At 44.8% G+C, this 13,563-nt stretch overlaps 2 protein-coding genes across 3 annotated transcripts in view; one reads left to right on the top strand and one right to left on the bottom strand.

Moving 5' to 3' along the window:
* COG2 (component of oligomeric golgi complex 2) overlaps positions 1-13,563 on the top strand; it is a 98,651-nt gene that overhangs the window by 16,499 nt on the left and 68,589 nt on the right. The window lies entirely within an intron of this gene.
* The window catches only part of PGBD5 (piggyBac transposable element derived 5), an 82,423-nt gene that overhangs the window by 34,936 nt on the left and 33,924 nt on the right, over positions 1-13,563 (bottom strand). The window contains exon 3 of the mRNA XM_068115179.2: positions 234-374. Within this exon, the coding sequence (XP_067971280.2) occupies positions 234-374 (141 nt within the window). The remainder of the gene's footprint in view (positions 1-233; positions 375-13,563) is intronic.

Here is a 13,563-nt window from a genome sequence, read left to right as displayed (position 1 = left end):
CCTGCCTCCCCTCTCCCCCCTCCCCTCCCCTCTCCCCCCCACTCCCGTCCCCTCCCCCCGCCCGGCAACGCCGGGTACTTCTACTAGTCTACTAGGATGTTGTGTGTGTGTGTGTGTGTGTATGCGTGAACTATATGACTGAAGTGTGTTGCTGAATGTAGAACCTTGTTCTAAGTGGCCATCATGCATATGGACATGGAAGAGGTTGTTATACCACAAAGATGGGCATCTACCTGGCAGATGAAACCTGTTGTTGTACACTGGCGAACCCAGAGGCTGAATTTTCGCTTTTTCCTGCGTCGACGTTCCCCATCTAGACCTGCCCAAGCAGCCACATATGTCAAATCCTCCTCAATCAGGGGTTCGTGTAGAACCTGAGATAGAGAATCAGATAAAATATCATATCATGGGTCTTCCCTACAATACATTCAATAACTAGAAAGCATCTCAAAATGCAAAGCCCGTCCGCCCGTGTCCGCTTTCTACTCAAACTAAACGAAAATGACAGCTAATAAAAAAAAATTGGACATTTTATTATTTCGAATTCTCCATATTCTCATAATAAAGGTTTGTTGAAAATTTGATGACAAAAGCTCAATTGGTAAAAATGTTATGCCCACTGAATCTCAATGGTAAATGAATAAACATGGAAGCAATATAAACACATAGGGGCAATACCCCTGGTGCTCACCTGGTAGAATAAACAGTATACTGCACCGACTAAAGGTATTTAAACCAATTTAAATGATTGCTAGAAGACAGGGCAGCATGTAGAATCATACTAACATAATAATAAGACTTTAAACAAACAAACAAAAAAAATCTATATTGGGGGGCTATCTCCCACCCCCTCCCACCCCCTCCCACCCCATATACCTCCTCAGACCCCAATTTTTCCAATGCCTTGAACAAACATTGGTACATCATGGGTGATGAAGGTTGTGGTGACGTTACATCAAAAGTGTGTGTGTAGGTTCTGAGAAAAAAATCAAATACCTATTTTGGGGGGCAAGCCCCTCCATAGACCACCTTAGACCCCGATTTTTTAAATGCCAGGAACAAACTTTGGTACAACACAGGTGATTAAGGTTGTGGTCAAGTTTCATCAGAATTGCATATGTAGTTTTTGAGAAGAAAGCAAATACCTATGTTGGGGGGCAAACCCCCCCCCTCCCATAGACTCCTAAAGGGGCAGATTCTTTTTAATGCCGTGAGGAAAAGTTGGTACATCACAGGTGATGAAGGTTGTGGTCAAGTTTCATCGAAATATTTTGTGTAGTTTCTGAGAAGAAAGTAAACCGATTTTGGAGGGCAACCCCCTGTAAACCCCAACAGGCGCAGATTTTTAAAATGCCGTGAACAAACTTTGGTACATCACGAGTGGTGAAGGTTGTGGTGAAGTTTCATCGAAATAGTGTGTGTAGTTTCAAAGAAAGCAAAAATCTATTTTTGAGAGTCAAACCTGGACCCACTTTGACTCCCCATAGACCCCCTTAGACCCCGAATTTTAAAATACATTACATTTTAATATTTAATTTGACAACATTACCGCTTGACACAAAAAATGTGCAAAAACAGATCCTTGCAACTATAGACCAATCAGCCTTCTCCCAATAATCAGCAAGGTCATGGAATCAATCACTGCTTCTGACATCAAATCCTTCCTCTTCTCCAATGGCTTGATCTCTGATCATCAATTTGGTTTCAGACCAGGTTGTCTGCTGTCTCAACAATGGATACAACAACAACAACATGCATTTTAAAGGCCATTTTCCCTGCTAGAGCGGGGGTTAGCCTTGCGGTCCCCATGACAATCTTCTCCATTTTGCCCTATTTTCTGCAACTCTCCTTGTTTAACCCCCTTGCCCGCATTTCTTCTTCCACCATCTTTAGCCAAGTCTTTCTCGGTCTTCCCCGTCTTCTACTTCCTTCTACATTCATTTCCATCACTCTTCTCAACCAGTCACTTTCATCCTTCCTCAACACATGACCAAACCATCTCAACCTGTTCCTCTTCACAGCATCAATCACAGGCTCTATTCCCATCATCTTTCGCAATTCATCATTTGTCTTCCTCTCTCTCAACGATACTACGCACATCCGTCGAACCATTCGCATTTCCACCCTTTCCAACAATGGATGGATGTCTCAACAATGGATGGAGGTCCATAATGCCAAACAGGAAATCAGAGCCGTCTCCCTTGACATATCACGTGCCTTCGATACGGTCTGGCACCCCGCTCTGCTCACCAAACTCTCCTCCTTTGGTATCCATGGAAATCTCCACGCATGGCTTGCGGACTTCCTCTCTAGTCGTAGTCAACGTGTGGCCCTGAATGGGTTTCTCTCATCTCCCCTTCCTGTTCAGGCTGGAGTTCCTAAAGGCAGTGTTCTGGGCACTGTGCTTTTTCTGGTCTTCATCAATGATCTCTCCCACTCTGGAAAATCCTCTCGATCTCTTTGCTGATGACTCCACTCTCTGCTGCTCCATTCCTCTTCCCTCAGATCGGCAGTCTGCAGCCTCCTCACTCTATGCAGAGCTGGACAAAATCACAGACTGGTCAAACAAGTGGAACATGTCTTTCAATCCTGACAAATCTCGCACTCTCACTATGTCTCTCCGAAAAGACCGTCTGGACAACCCTCCCATCTACTTTCTCAACAATCCTCTCCAAGAAGAAGTTCTCTCCAAGAAGAAGAAGTTCTCCAAGAAGATTAACTGATTAGACTTTGGGGTCAAAGGTCCAAGGTCAATGTCAAATTCTGTAATAGATCTATATCTTGAGAATGGCTGTCGTGATCAAATTCAAACTTGGTACAGGTATGTATAATGATGCAACTAAAGAGTAACTGATTAGATTTTGGAGTCCTGAGGTCAAAGGCCAAAGGTCAGAGGTCATGTCGGGTAAAAATGTGATAATTTGTGAACAGCTGAAGGGATTTAAATTAAAACTTGGTGCAGGTATGTATAATGATGTAAACATGAACTGATTACATTTTGGGGTCAAGAGGTTAAAGGTCAGAGGTCATGTCAGGTAAAAATGTGATAACTTGAGAACAGTTGAATGGATTTAAATCAAACTTGATACAAGTATTATAATGATGTAATAATGTGGGCGGAGGCATATCGGTCGACGTCGTGATGTCGAAGAGTGTCGTTCTAGTTTATTCCACGAAATGTATTTTTATTGAGGTAGGGAGCAAGGTTGTTATGAATGACTCATATGTGTTGCTCATATGGGCAATGGTAGGTACAGTAGAGATCAATATAAACTGTACCTGTGGCTTCGCTTCACTTTGGGTTTTTTTTGTTTTTTTTTTAACTAAAAAATCTAGTCGCTTCCCTTTGATTAAATGTACCACCACTGTTACTTTAGTAACAAGAGAGTTCCTAGAACACGATACCCCACTAAGTATTCAAGTACTGCATATACTTCAATTTTAATAAAATAATGATTTTAAAGATCGTTAAAAACATGTTCCGGAAGTTTATCATTATTGAAGCAGTTTTATACACCACCTTACATGTCCAAGTACTGCTAAACTGGAGGTTTTTGGAAGAGATAATAAGGGGATTTGTGTTCGACGGTGTCAAGTATATAATTAAATTTAAATAAAACTAGCAACAGTACCCGCCCTATGGGCGGGGCTTCAATTGGGAAGCCAAAATGAAAAGGTAAAATATCAGAAATTGAAGGCTTTTTTATTTTAAATGATTCATATACACATCCGTTGAATCATATCACAAGCAAATCATCAAAATCTAAACAGTACATGGCTAAACAGTACATGGACGATCACATACCACGTACGTCTCGCGTCTAGCTCGCTCTCACGTTGTCCCGATAATGAACCTTCCACAGGTTCACCGACGGAAACATTGTTACGACTTTTACTTCCTCTAGACAGTCAAGTTCGCTCATCTTTTCTGTGCACCGGCACGAGCCGAGCACGGCCCGTGCAGGGGCTGATCCGAGGATCTTATCAAATCGTCCGATCGGTAGTAGCGACGGGCGGTGTGTACAAAGGGCAGGGACTTAATCAACGCGAGCTGATGACTCGCGCTTACTGGGAATTCCTCGTTCGTGGGACACTGTCTCAAGCCCGAGTCCCCATCACGGATGGGGCTCAGCGGTTTACCCGAGCCTGACGGCGAAGGGCAAGGTACACGCTGGCCTGTCCAGTGTAGCGCGCGTGCGGCCCCGGACATCGAAGGGCATTAAACATTCATTGAACATTAAACGTTCATTAAACATTAAATGTTCATTAACGGATTACAAAACGAAAAACATTGCAAAATTACGTTCACACTGTCACGTCAAACACTACCGTGAACACATACATCGTCACAACATTGTCACAATGAGAACATCGTCACAATGAACGTTGTGCGAACGCGAATGTTATGCGGGAGTCCAAACCTGAGAATGCTGGAGACCAAAGCTGAAATTCGGAAAACGAAATAGCCTATTTTACTCCTGGAGATCCCAGGATTACCCACCAAAATATCTATGCGATCGGTTCAGCAGTTTTTATGGTACCTTCAAACAGACAGACAGACGGACATTTGGTGAATTATAGTAAGATCGTCACAATGAGAACATCGTCACAATGAACGTTATGCGAACACAAATGTTATGCGGGAGTCCAAACCTGAGAATGCTGGAGACCAAAGCTGAAATTGGGAAAACTAAATAGCCTATTTTACTCCCAGGGATCCCAGGATTACCCACCCAAAATATCTTTGCGATCAGTTCAGTCGTTTTTACGGTACCTTCGAACAGACAGACGGACATTTGGTGAATTATAGTAAGATATAGATTGTAAAGGTCGCATAAATTCATTCATTCTGGAATTCATCGCTGTTTCATTGCCATTGGGTTTTACCTTTTATCCAGTGTCTATTACATCACCCTATCTCACACGTTACATTAGTTATTCGTGCCTGTTGTTTGTGTCTTTTATAACAAGCAGTAAGTTTCTGGTTTGGAATGATTTTCAGTTTTGTTTGACTGCCAGGCAAGCACATACCGCGTACTGATGGGCTTGATTAAACTTTGCTAATAATTTTTATTCAACATATCATTCGATTTTCCGGGGTCCCTCATCGTGAGTAACACTCGACCCAATCAAAGCCAATGGAAATCTGATGCAAAAACCCAGGCAGTATATAATCAGCAGAGGCCTACAGGCCTGATGTCTTAGACCCACCAGAAAACCAAGATGGTGGCCACATTATTACGTATGGGTGCCATGATGGGTGGAGTCAAACGACAAATGTGGGTGGGGTTCGGCAGCTATCCGGCCAATGGGTGCACACTTCAAAAATCGACCCCCAACAAGAACCACAACAACAACAACCACACGGACTTCTTGTAGACCTGAAACACGTCGCAAATAAAAAGGAGTTAAGAAAAAGACATTCCCCACAGTCCGTAAGCGTATAATTTTCATTATAAATCCAATGTAATGCACCCATCTTCATGTCCTTGGCCACAGAACCAGATGTTGGTGAAGTGTCCGCTACATGGGGGCAATATGTAAATGTTCTTGGTGGCTGTCCTTTCAATTTCAATCAAATCATACTTTTGGAAGAGCTCGTGTGGAATAATCGCCAACATTTGTTTTTGTGGCACAAACTCAGCGCTGAGCAAGTTGCACGTTTATCATCCCTTTTCATCAAGAAAGTTGCGCGTTTCTCATCCCTTTTCATCTTAAATTATGGCTTGGATGCAGTCGGCCATTAATCTTCAGAGGACAGCATCGATCCTGTTTGCCAGCCATGTGGTTCGCCAGTTTCCTGATCCGTATATTTCTCCCATTCTAATTAAATTTGGTGTCAGAACATGCATCAGAAGGGTAAAACGATATATAATTTAGATACACGTGCTTAATTTTTAACTGAAACTATGACAATAACATTCTTACGAGCTTGTATTTGTTTTGACTTTATTATAATGTCACCACGATTGTCACGATGGAGGATTAATAGACGTTAATCAAAGGAACAAATTAAACGAGATGGTATTCATAGAATACCTACCCTGCAGTCAACTTACCTTAATAGAGCCAACTCTTCTGTTTTTGAAGGTTTTTGGTTTATTTGATCCAATATGACTGCCAGACCACGTGAGCGATTACATCATAAGTTCATATTCTCCAATATAATTGTTGCATAGCTCACGCTCAATAAATGTCAAACTGATAAGACAAAGCGTTGTTCCTGTGAAATGATGTCATAATTATGACACCAATGACGTCATCGTTAACAGCACCTATTCCCCATGCGGAGTTCTTTACAATGAGCCACGTTTCAATTTTTCCACGGAGCGATTTTGAGAAATATGGAGGTGTAACGTTTTTCAGTTTTTCCAAGATGGCACCTGTACCACGTGACCTATTACATCATAAGTATCAATAAAATATTCTACAGGAGGCAGCACTTCTATGCTGACGATTAAGTGTCCATCAGACCAACAGTTGCAGAAAAAAAAAATTCATAATGATCGAATCAAGCGTTGTACTTGTCGAATTATGACGTCATAAATAAGGTACCGATGACATCTTCATTAACATATCTTATTCCCCATGGGGATTTCTTTGCAATGAGCCATGTTTCAAAATTTTTCCATGGCGTGGTTTCAGAGATATGGAGGTGCAACGTTTTACGATTTTTCCAAGATAGCGCCTGTACCACGTGACCTATGATGTCATAATTATCATTAAAATATTCTACAGGAGGAGCTACTCCTATGGTAAAATTTCGTGCCAATCGGACCAACAGTTGCCGAGAAAATGAATTTTAAAAATGCAGACACGTACGCTCGCAGACAGCAGTGAATGATACGGTACTGTACTGGACTGTCTAAGCAGGTCATGCTCACGGCTTGTATACGTTGTTTTTTTCATACTCCACCTGCTTTATGCATGGCTAGTAAAAGATGGGTATTATACATGTATCAAGCCAGCGTCTCGTGAATTTTTTTTTGCACCCCTGAAAAAACATGATTTAGCAGAACACAGCCATGAAAAGAAAAAAACCCACAAATTTGCGGGACATTAGAGAAACATGTCGCATTTTATCAACCGCGAATACGCAGATTCCACGAATAGCGGGTGTCCGACAGTATATCTGTATATGTGTGTATATTGTTACGTGTATGGGGGGTAGGCAATGAAATACCTGAGTCTAGATAGGATTGTATAGATTAGCGTGCGCCGTATGCCGTGTAGCCACCTTCATGTATCTAAAATCACGGCCGGATGTCCAGGTAAGTGTTATGTGTCTCCATGCGGGGGGTGGAGTTATGCTAATTAGTTAGGGCATATGGATAAAATTCCCAGTGTGTTAATTGCCCTTGTGATTTTTCCCTTTGTTCTTATAAAGAACACTCGGCCAGCCATGCGATCAGCATGCAATTGCAAATAACACAAGCACCGACGATACCCAGACGCAATTACACCACCTAGCCGAATCATCTTGATGGGCACCAAGAGTGGCCGTGAGGCCATGCCCCGAAGACCGATTGGTTAAAGAATGATGGCGTGAGTGGGTGGCGCTCAGTGATTGGAGCAAGTGTGATGTCAGAGAGAACGTTCGAGACCGGGGAGTAAAAAGGAAAAGTCCCGCCACATTCACTCTGTCTTGGTCCAGGCTTCATCGCAAGCAGTCGCATTCTCTCTTGGTCCTGGCTTTGGTCGCAGGCAGAAGCATTTGCATTCTCTCTCTCTCTCTGTGCTGGGGTTCATCGTGAGCAGTTGCACATTCACTCTCTCTTGTTCCAGGCTTCCTCGCGAGCAGATGCATAGTTTCCCTCTCTTTGGTGCTGGCTTTGTGACGGCTGTGCTTGGTGCCGTGTGCGACTGAAAGAAACATTGGAGCTTTGGGAGCGCGGGACACTTGGAGGAGGAAGGAGTTTGGTCGTCGCTCTGCGGGTCGGTGGCTGCTCTGGGCGAGACTGCGCGCCATCTTGTGCGGTTCCCGTGCGGTGGTTCAGGGACCGGTCAAGGACGCCAGGCAATCAGCCAATGCACACTACACATTTATTTTTACTTTCATGATCCCCTTGTGTTGTATACGAGTCTGTTTGGAGGGTCCCTCATTCAGGAATTTAGTTCTACCTTTTTATTGTATTGCATTTATTTAAATTAAACCCATTATTTGTGACATTTTCAATTTCTTGTCTTGTACGTTTATTTGTCTGTGGGGATCGGATAACCCCCGTCACATCCATCCGTGTAGGTAAGTACCTCGCTACCCTCCACCACCCCCATGCATGCAAAAGGCACCGCCATAGTTGGGTATATACGCCTCAGAGTTAAAGATTGTTTGGTCATCTGTCGCCCTGAGGTCTTCACTACAGGGTGGACATGACAATATGTATGTATGTATATATATATTGTTGCGGATCTCTGCGTCGGCCTTTCCCCTTACCAAGGGGGGATTAGTCCCGTGGTCTTTTACTAGCCGACGGGACCCGGGACCTATGACGTCCTTCCCGGGCAGGGTTAAATAGGGTTTTAGGACTATGAATTCGCGATTACCTAAGTACTAACGCTGGCCGGAAACGAGGAAATAAGCCCCGCCAGAATCACGGGTGTTAGTGGAAACGCCGAGCGGTAGCGACCCGTGACCTGAGCCGTTATCAAGGACTAGATCCAGATCCGAGCGGTTCTTAATCGTGCCACGCTTACCCAATGGAGAAATCACGGAAACGGTCAAATTTGGGAAGAAAGGAATAACATAATTTATTTACACTTTGTACAATCAGAAGAAGAAGAATACACAGTGCAGCCTTATACAGTCTTAACTTATCCCTGGACAAACGGGCTCGTCACACTCACACGGGGTTGCAGACGAACAGGTCGATGGTCCAGGGATGGCGTCCAGGCAGCTCGTTCTCCAGTCCCCAACTCGCACCGCGAAGCAGATGAAACAGACAGCAGCGGCCAGGAGCTCTCCACATGTCGTTTGGCGCGCACGAGACTATTATAGGGCAAACGGTAGGCTGGCTTCGGCGGTTACACTCGCGGCTCACCCGCGTACGTAATAAGCGAACAGTTCCAATAACTGCGAAAAATGCGCTCTTCAGTCTCTCAATGCGTATCTCAATGCGCTTTCTCAATACAATTCTCTTGCAGCCAGCCCTCTCACAAAGTGCAATTCACCCAACGAGTCCTTCTCATAAGTCCTTTCGTAAGCGCCTCTCCCTTCTCATCTGAGTTCACCACCGCGCATCCCTTTCTCATCTCATCTGTGCATCCCTTCTCATCTCATCTCATCGAGTGCCTCTCCCTTCTCATCTCTCAACTTCAACACCGCACGTCCCTTTCTCATCTGAGGTGGGGGCCTCACGCCAAGGGTTTTATTGCCACGCCCTTGGAACCCTCTCGAACTCACCAGACGTTTCTTGCCACGCCCTATCAAGCCATGCCCACCGAGCTCTGGTTGGCTATTGCTCTTACCGTCACCGCCTTCTGACGTGTTGCTTGTCGCGGCCACACCCCGACCCTCGCGCTCCTCCCCCTTTTCAGGCCTACCTCGTGGTTACCCGACTACTTTCGAGCGAAACCAAGGGCAGCGAACACTGCTGGCGGCCAAAGCGTAACAAACTTGAGGGATGCCAAATGGGGCGCGGGATCGAGTTTGCCCATAGTTGAAATTGGAGGGTGGCCGCAAAATGAAAGGACCTAAGCTTATTATTTCTTTACACAACGCAGATGTTACTTGTGAAATGGCCTACTCTTACATCTATATATATAAAGTAGAGTTGGCCTCTGTGTCTGTATCCTGATCTATCTATGATCTCTAAGATCTCGAGAACCCGTGGACGGATTTGCGAGCGGAAAGTACTGTTCGACTCGGGATGGTCCCAGGAATGTCACGGAGACATAAACATTTAAAAAATTTCGGGTTTTAAAATTAGCGTATTATTAGCACTAGCAGAAGAGAGAGGGATTCGAAGGGAGGGAGCGCAGCGCTTCTAGCGCTTCTGACTACAGCACACCTTAAAATTAAAAAAACTTCGGGTCTACAATCTCTAAGATCTCGAGAACCCGTGGACGGATTTGCGAGCGGAAAGTACTGTTCGACTCGGGATGGTCCCAGGAATGTCACGGAGACATAAACATTTATAATCACTTGCTAGCGAATAAATAATAACGCATAAATACCTTTCAGCAGCGCGTAAAATAATCTTTCGTTTCAAGTCACTCTCACAAATAGCTTTCCGGAAATGACGGGTCGAAGTGGTCGAGCTGTTAGCATGACGCCTTATCTTTTCAGAGTCCGGGGTTCGAATCACCCCTCTGACATTTATTTTTCGCTTTTATCACGTCCTTTCCCGCACAATTTTTGGGACAGATCCCGTTGAGTGTTTTATTAAAGTTATTGTTTTGTCATTTTCTTATTGTTTTCATGTTTATTTGGCTTGAAACAAAAAAAATTATGCCGCCGTTAGGCGTTATGACATCCGATCATAATGCAGCTAATTAGCTTCTAAAAACCAAGAGTCTGCCGTCTATCTATATATATAAAGTAGAGTTGGCCTCTGTGTCTGTATCCTGATCTATGTATGATCTCTAAGATCTCGAGAACCCGTGGACGGATTTGCGAGCGGAAAGTACTGTTCGACTCGGGATGGTCCCAGGAATGTCACGGAGACATAAACATTTAAAAAATTTCGGGTTTTAAAATTAGCGTATTATTAGCACTAGCAGAAGAGAGAGGGATTCGAAGGGAGGGAGCGCAGCGCTTCTAGCGCTTCTGACTACAGCACACCTTAAAATTAAAAAAACTTCGGGTCTACAATCTCTAAGATCTCGAGAACCCGTGGACGGATTTGCGAGCGGAAAGTACTGTTCGACTCGGGATGGTCTATATATATAAAGTAGAGTTGGCCTCTGTGTCTGTATCCTGATCTACGATCTCTAAGATCTCGAGAACCCCGTGGACGGATTTGCGAGCGGAAAGTACTGTTCGACTCGGATGGTCCCAGGAATGTCACGGAGACATAAACATTTAAAAATTTCGGGTTTTAAAATTAGCGTATTATTAGCACTAGCAGAAGAGAGAGGGATTCGAAGGGAGGGAGCGCAGCGCTTCTAGCGCTTCTGACTACAGCACACCTTAAAATTAAAAAAACTTGGGGTTTAAAATTAGTGTGTTACGCGTAATTAGCGCTAGCAGAAGAGGGAGGGAATCTAAGGGAGGGAGCGCAGTGCTCCCTCCAGCGCTTCTGTTAGCGTAATTAGCGTATTTCGGAACGTTAATTTTTCAACTTCATTATTCGGAATCAGTACGTCCCAGAGAACCTTCGTAACGTTATTTTTCAACTTCATCCGATTGACATGGACCAACGGCATGTGACAAAGAGTGAAACATACAGGCTACATTTATTTGACGACAATGAGTTCCGACTTCCGACCTCGGTGGGATGACAGGCTGAGTCAACCCCCCTGGTGTGAAGGGGGAGGAGGAGGGGAGGGGGAAGAGAAGGGGAGGGGAACGAGGGGGAAGGGGATGGGAGGGGGGGAGGGGGAGGGGGAGAAGGGGGAGGGGGAGGGGGGAAGGGGGAGGGGAGGGGGGGAGGGGAAAGGGGGGGGAGGGGGAGGGGAGGGGCCCTTCTTCCCTGGGCACCCCCGCACCCTTCCCTCCCCCCTTCCCCTCCCCCCTTGCCCCCCTTCCCCCTCCCCCCCATTCCCCTCCCCTCCTCTTCCCCCTCCCCTCCTCCTCCCCCGCTTCCCCCTCCCCCCCTCCCCCCCCGTTCCCCTCCCCTCCTCTTCCCCCTCCCCTCCTCCTCCCACTCCCGTGCAAAGCCGGGTACCTCTGCTAGTATACTATGACATAACTAATTCTAATGGGCCTACATGTTGCTTGTGGACTAACTATGGGGGGGGGGGGGGGGGCAAACCTTTAACCTTTAATGATGTTATATGTACAATTCTCAAAACCTCAACAATATATATATATATATATATATAAATATATATATATATATATATATATTGTTGCGGATATGGGATTTGACCTCCATCCATATCCGCTTGTAAATATTCCCCTATTTCCCCAATACTTTCCCAACTATCCCCAATCCCCCATTCCCTAGTCCATTTTCTGTAAACAACACTCTGTAGCCCCGATCTTCCCCTATTTCCCCCATTAAATGTCGCACCCAGGTTCACCGCATCTCACGTAGACAACTATAGGACATCTTGCTAGTTATTCTTAGTCTATGTCAGTTAAGGACTCGTTTCCATTAATTCTGACTCTTCGTTGCACCAGAATGTGATTGTATGGCACCGTTAGAAAGTTTAGGACCTCCCAATACCTCCCCGCAGCTCTTCCTCATGGAACTAACAACCACAAACAACAACTACAACAACAGCGGCGGCGGCGCGGGGAGTGTGCGTCCTCACTCCGGCTTGGTTAGCCGCCATTGAACATGTGCTCCGACGGGGTTACCACGCAGGGGCTCACTGTCAGCTCCTCGTCAAGGGCGGAGCCCGGTAACCCCCCCGCACCCAATAAGAAGCGGCGGACCGATTCCATCTGGGGCGGAGCTAACGAGCCGAGGGCGTGTCACCCCCCCGCTGGACATGCGCAGGAAGAGGGAGGTGACGTCAGATGCGCCTCAGCTTGGAGAGAAAAGGACGCCACCTCCAGCGCGACAATACCTCCCCGCATCTCTGGACCGGACCGGGTCGATTCTGCCCCTGAGCCAAGGTGCACCTTGAGCTATCGACTGCCTGCCCTTACATAGAAAAGATGTATAAAAGTATATATAAAAATAATTATAAGAATGTATGGAAATAAGTTGGAAATAAATTGTAAAAGTGTTCGTGCTAGTTGGTAAGAGTGCGGTTAAATATTTTGAGATTAGCACTTTATATTGGTTTTTGGAGACTGAGATGTAAGTTAAAAGGGGCTGAATTTTTTTGAAAAAAGGGTGTTTTTGATTTTGAGAAAGTAAAAGGTTAAAACGGGAATTTTGGGGGGCTTGGAAGAGTAAGGGGGTTAAATTTTAAGAAGAGATTGCTACATGTTTGTAAGGTTGATTTTAAACCGGGAATACTATTAAAAGCCTGTTTTGCATGAAAGATCGGGTAGAACGATATTTCTACTTAAGATCTTCTGTATGTTAAGATAGATGATAGCTGAAGTTTGACTGTCTATTTAAAAATAGACATTGTATATGTTTATAGCAGTATTATAATATTAGTCCTTGAAAGAAAAAGAAGAATCGAATAAAGAAAGATAAGAGTGGAATTATAGGTGAATAGGAGTATATCAACCAAGACGCAAAGCGAATTAAGGTGTAGTCTCTTGAAATGTTCTAAGTGTGAAAACTAGTATATTCTCGGGGCACGCACCGCGGACTGCGGTAGTAATGGGCAACGAGTTAGAGTATGATTATAATTTCTAGCAATTGGGGCTGCGACGCCTGGAGCAGCGTTCGGAGCTATGAACTAAACCCTAAAAAAAGAAACCAATAACCTAAAATTATAAGTGGATAGAATTTTGAAAAATAGGATACCTGAACCCCGGGGGGGGTTATAGGGGGG

Source organism: Myxine glutinosa, chromosome 5 (assembly GCF_964187855.1).
Source record: "Myxine glutinosa chromosome 5, kmMyxGlut1.1, whole genome shotgun sequence".
NCBI classification, from domain to species: Eukaryota; Metazoa; Chordata; class Myxini; order Myxiniformes; family Myxinidae; genus Myxine; species Myxine glutinosa.
The sequence above is the reverse complement of the archived record's forward strand: the minus strand, read 5'-3'. Positions and strand labels throughout refer to the sequence as shown.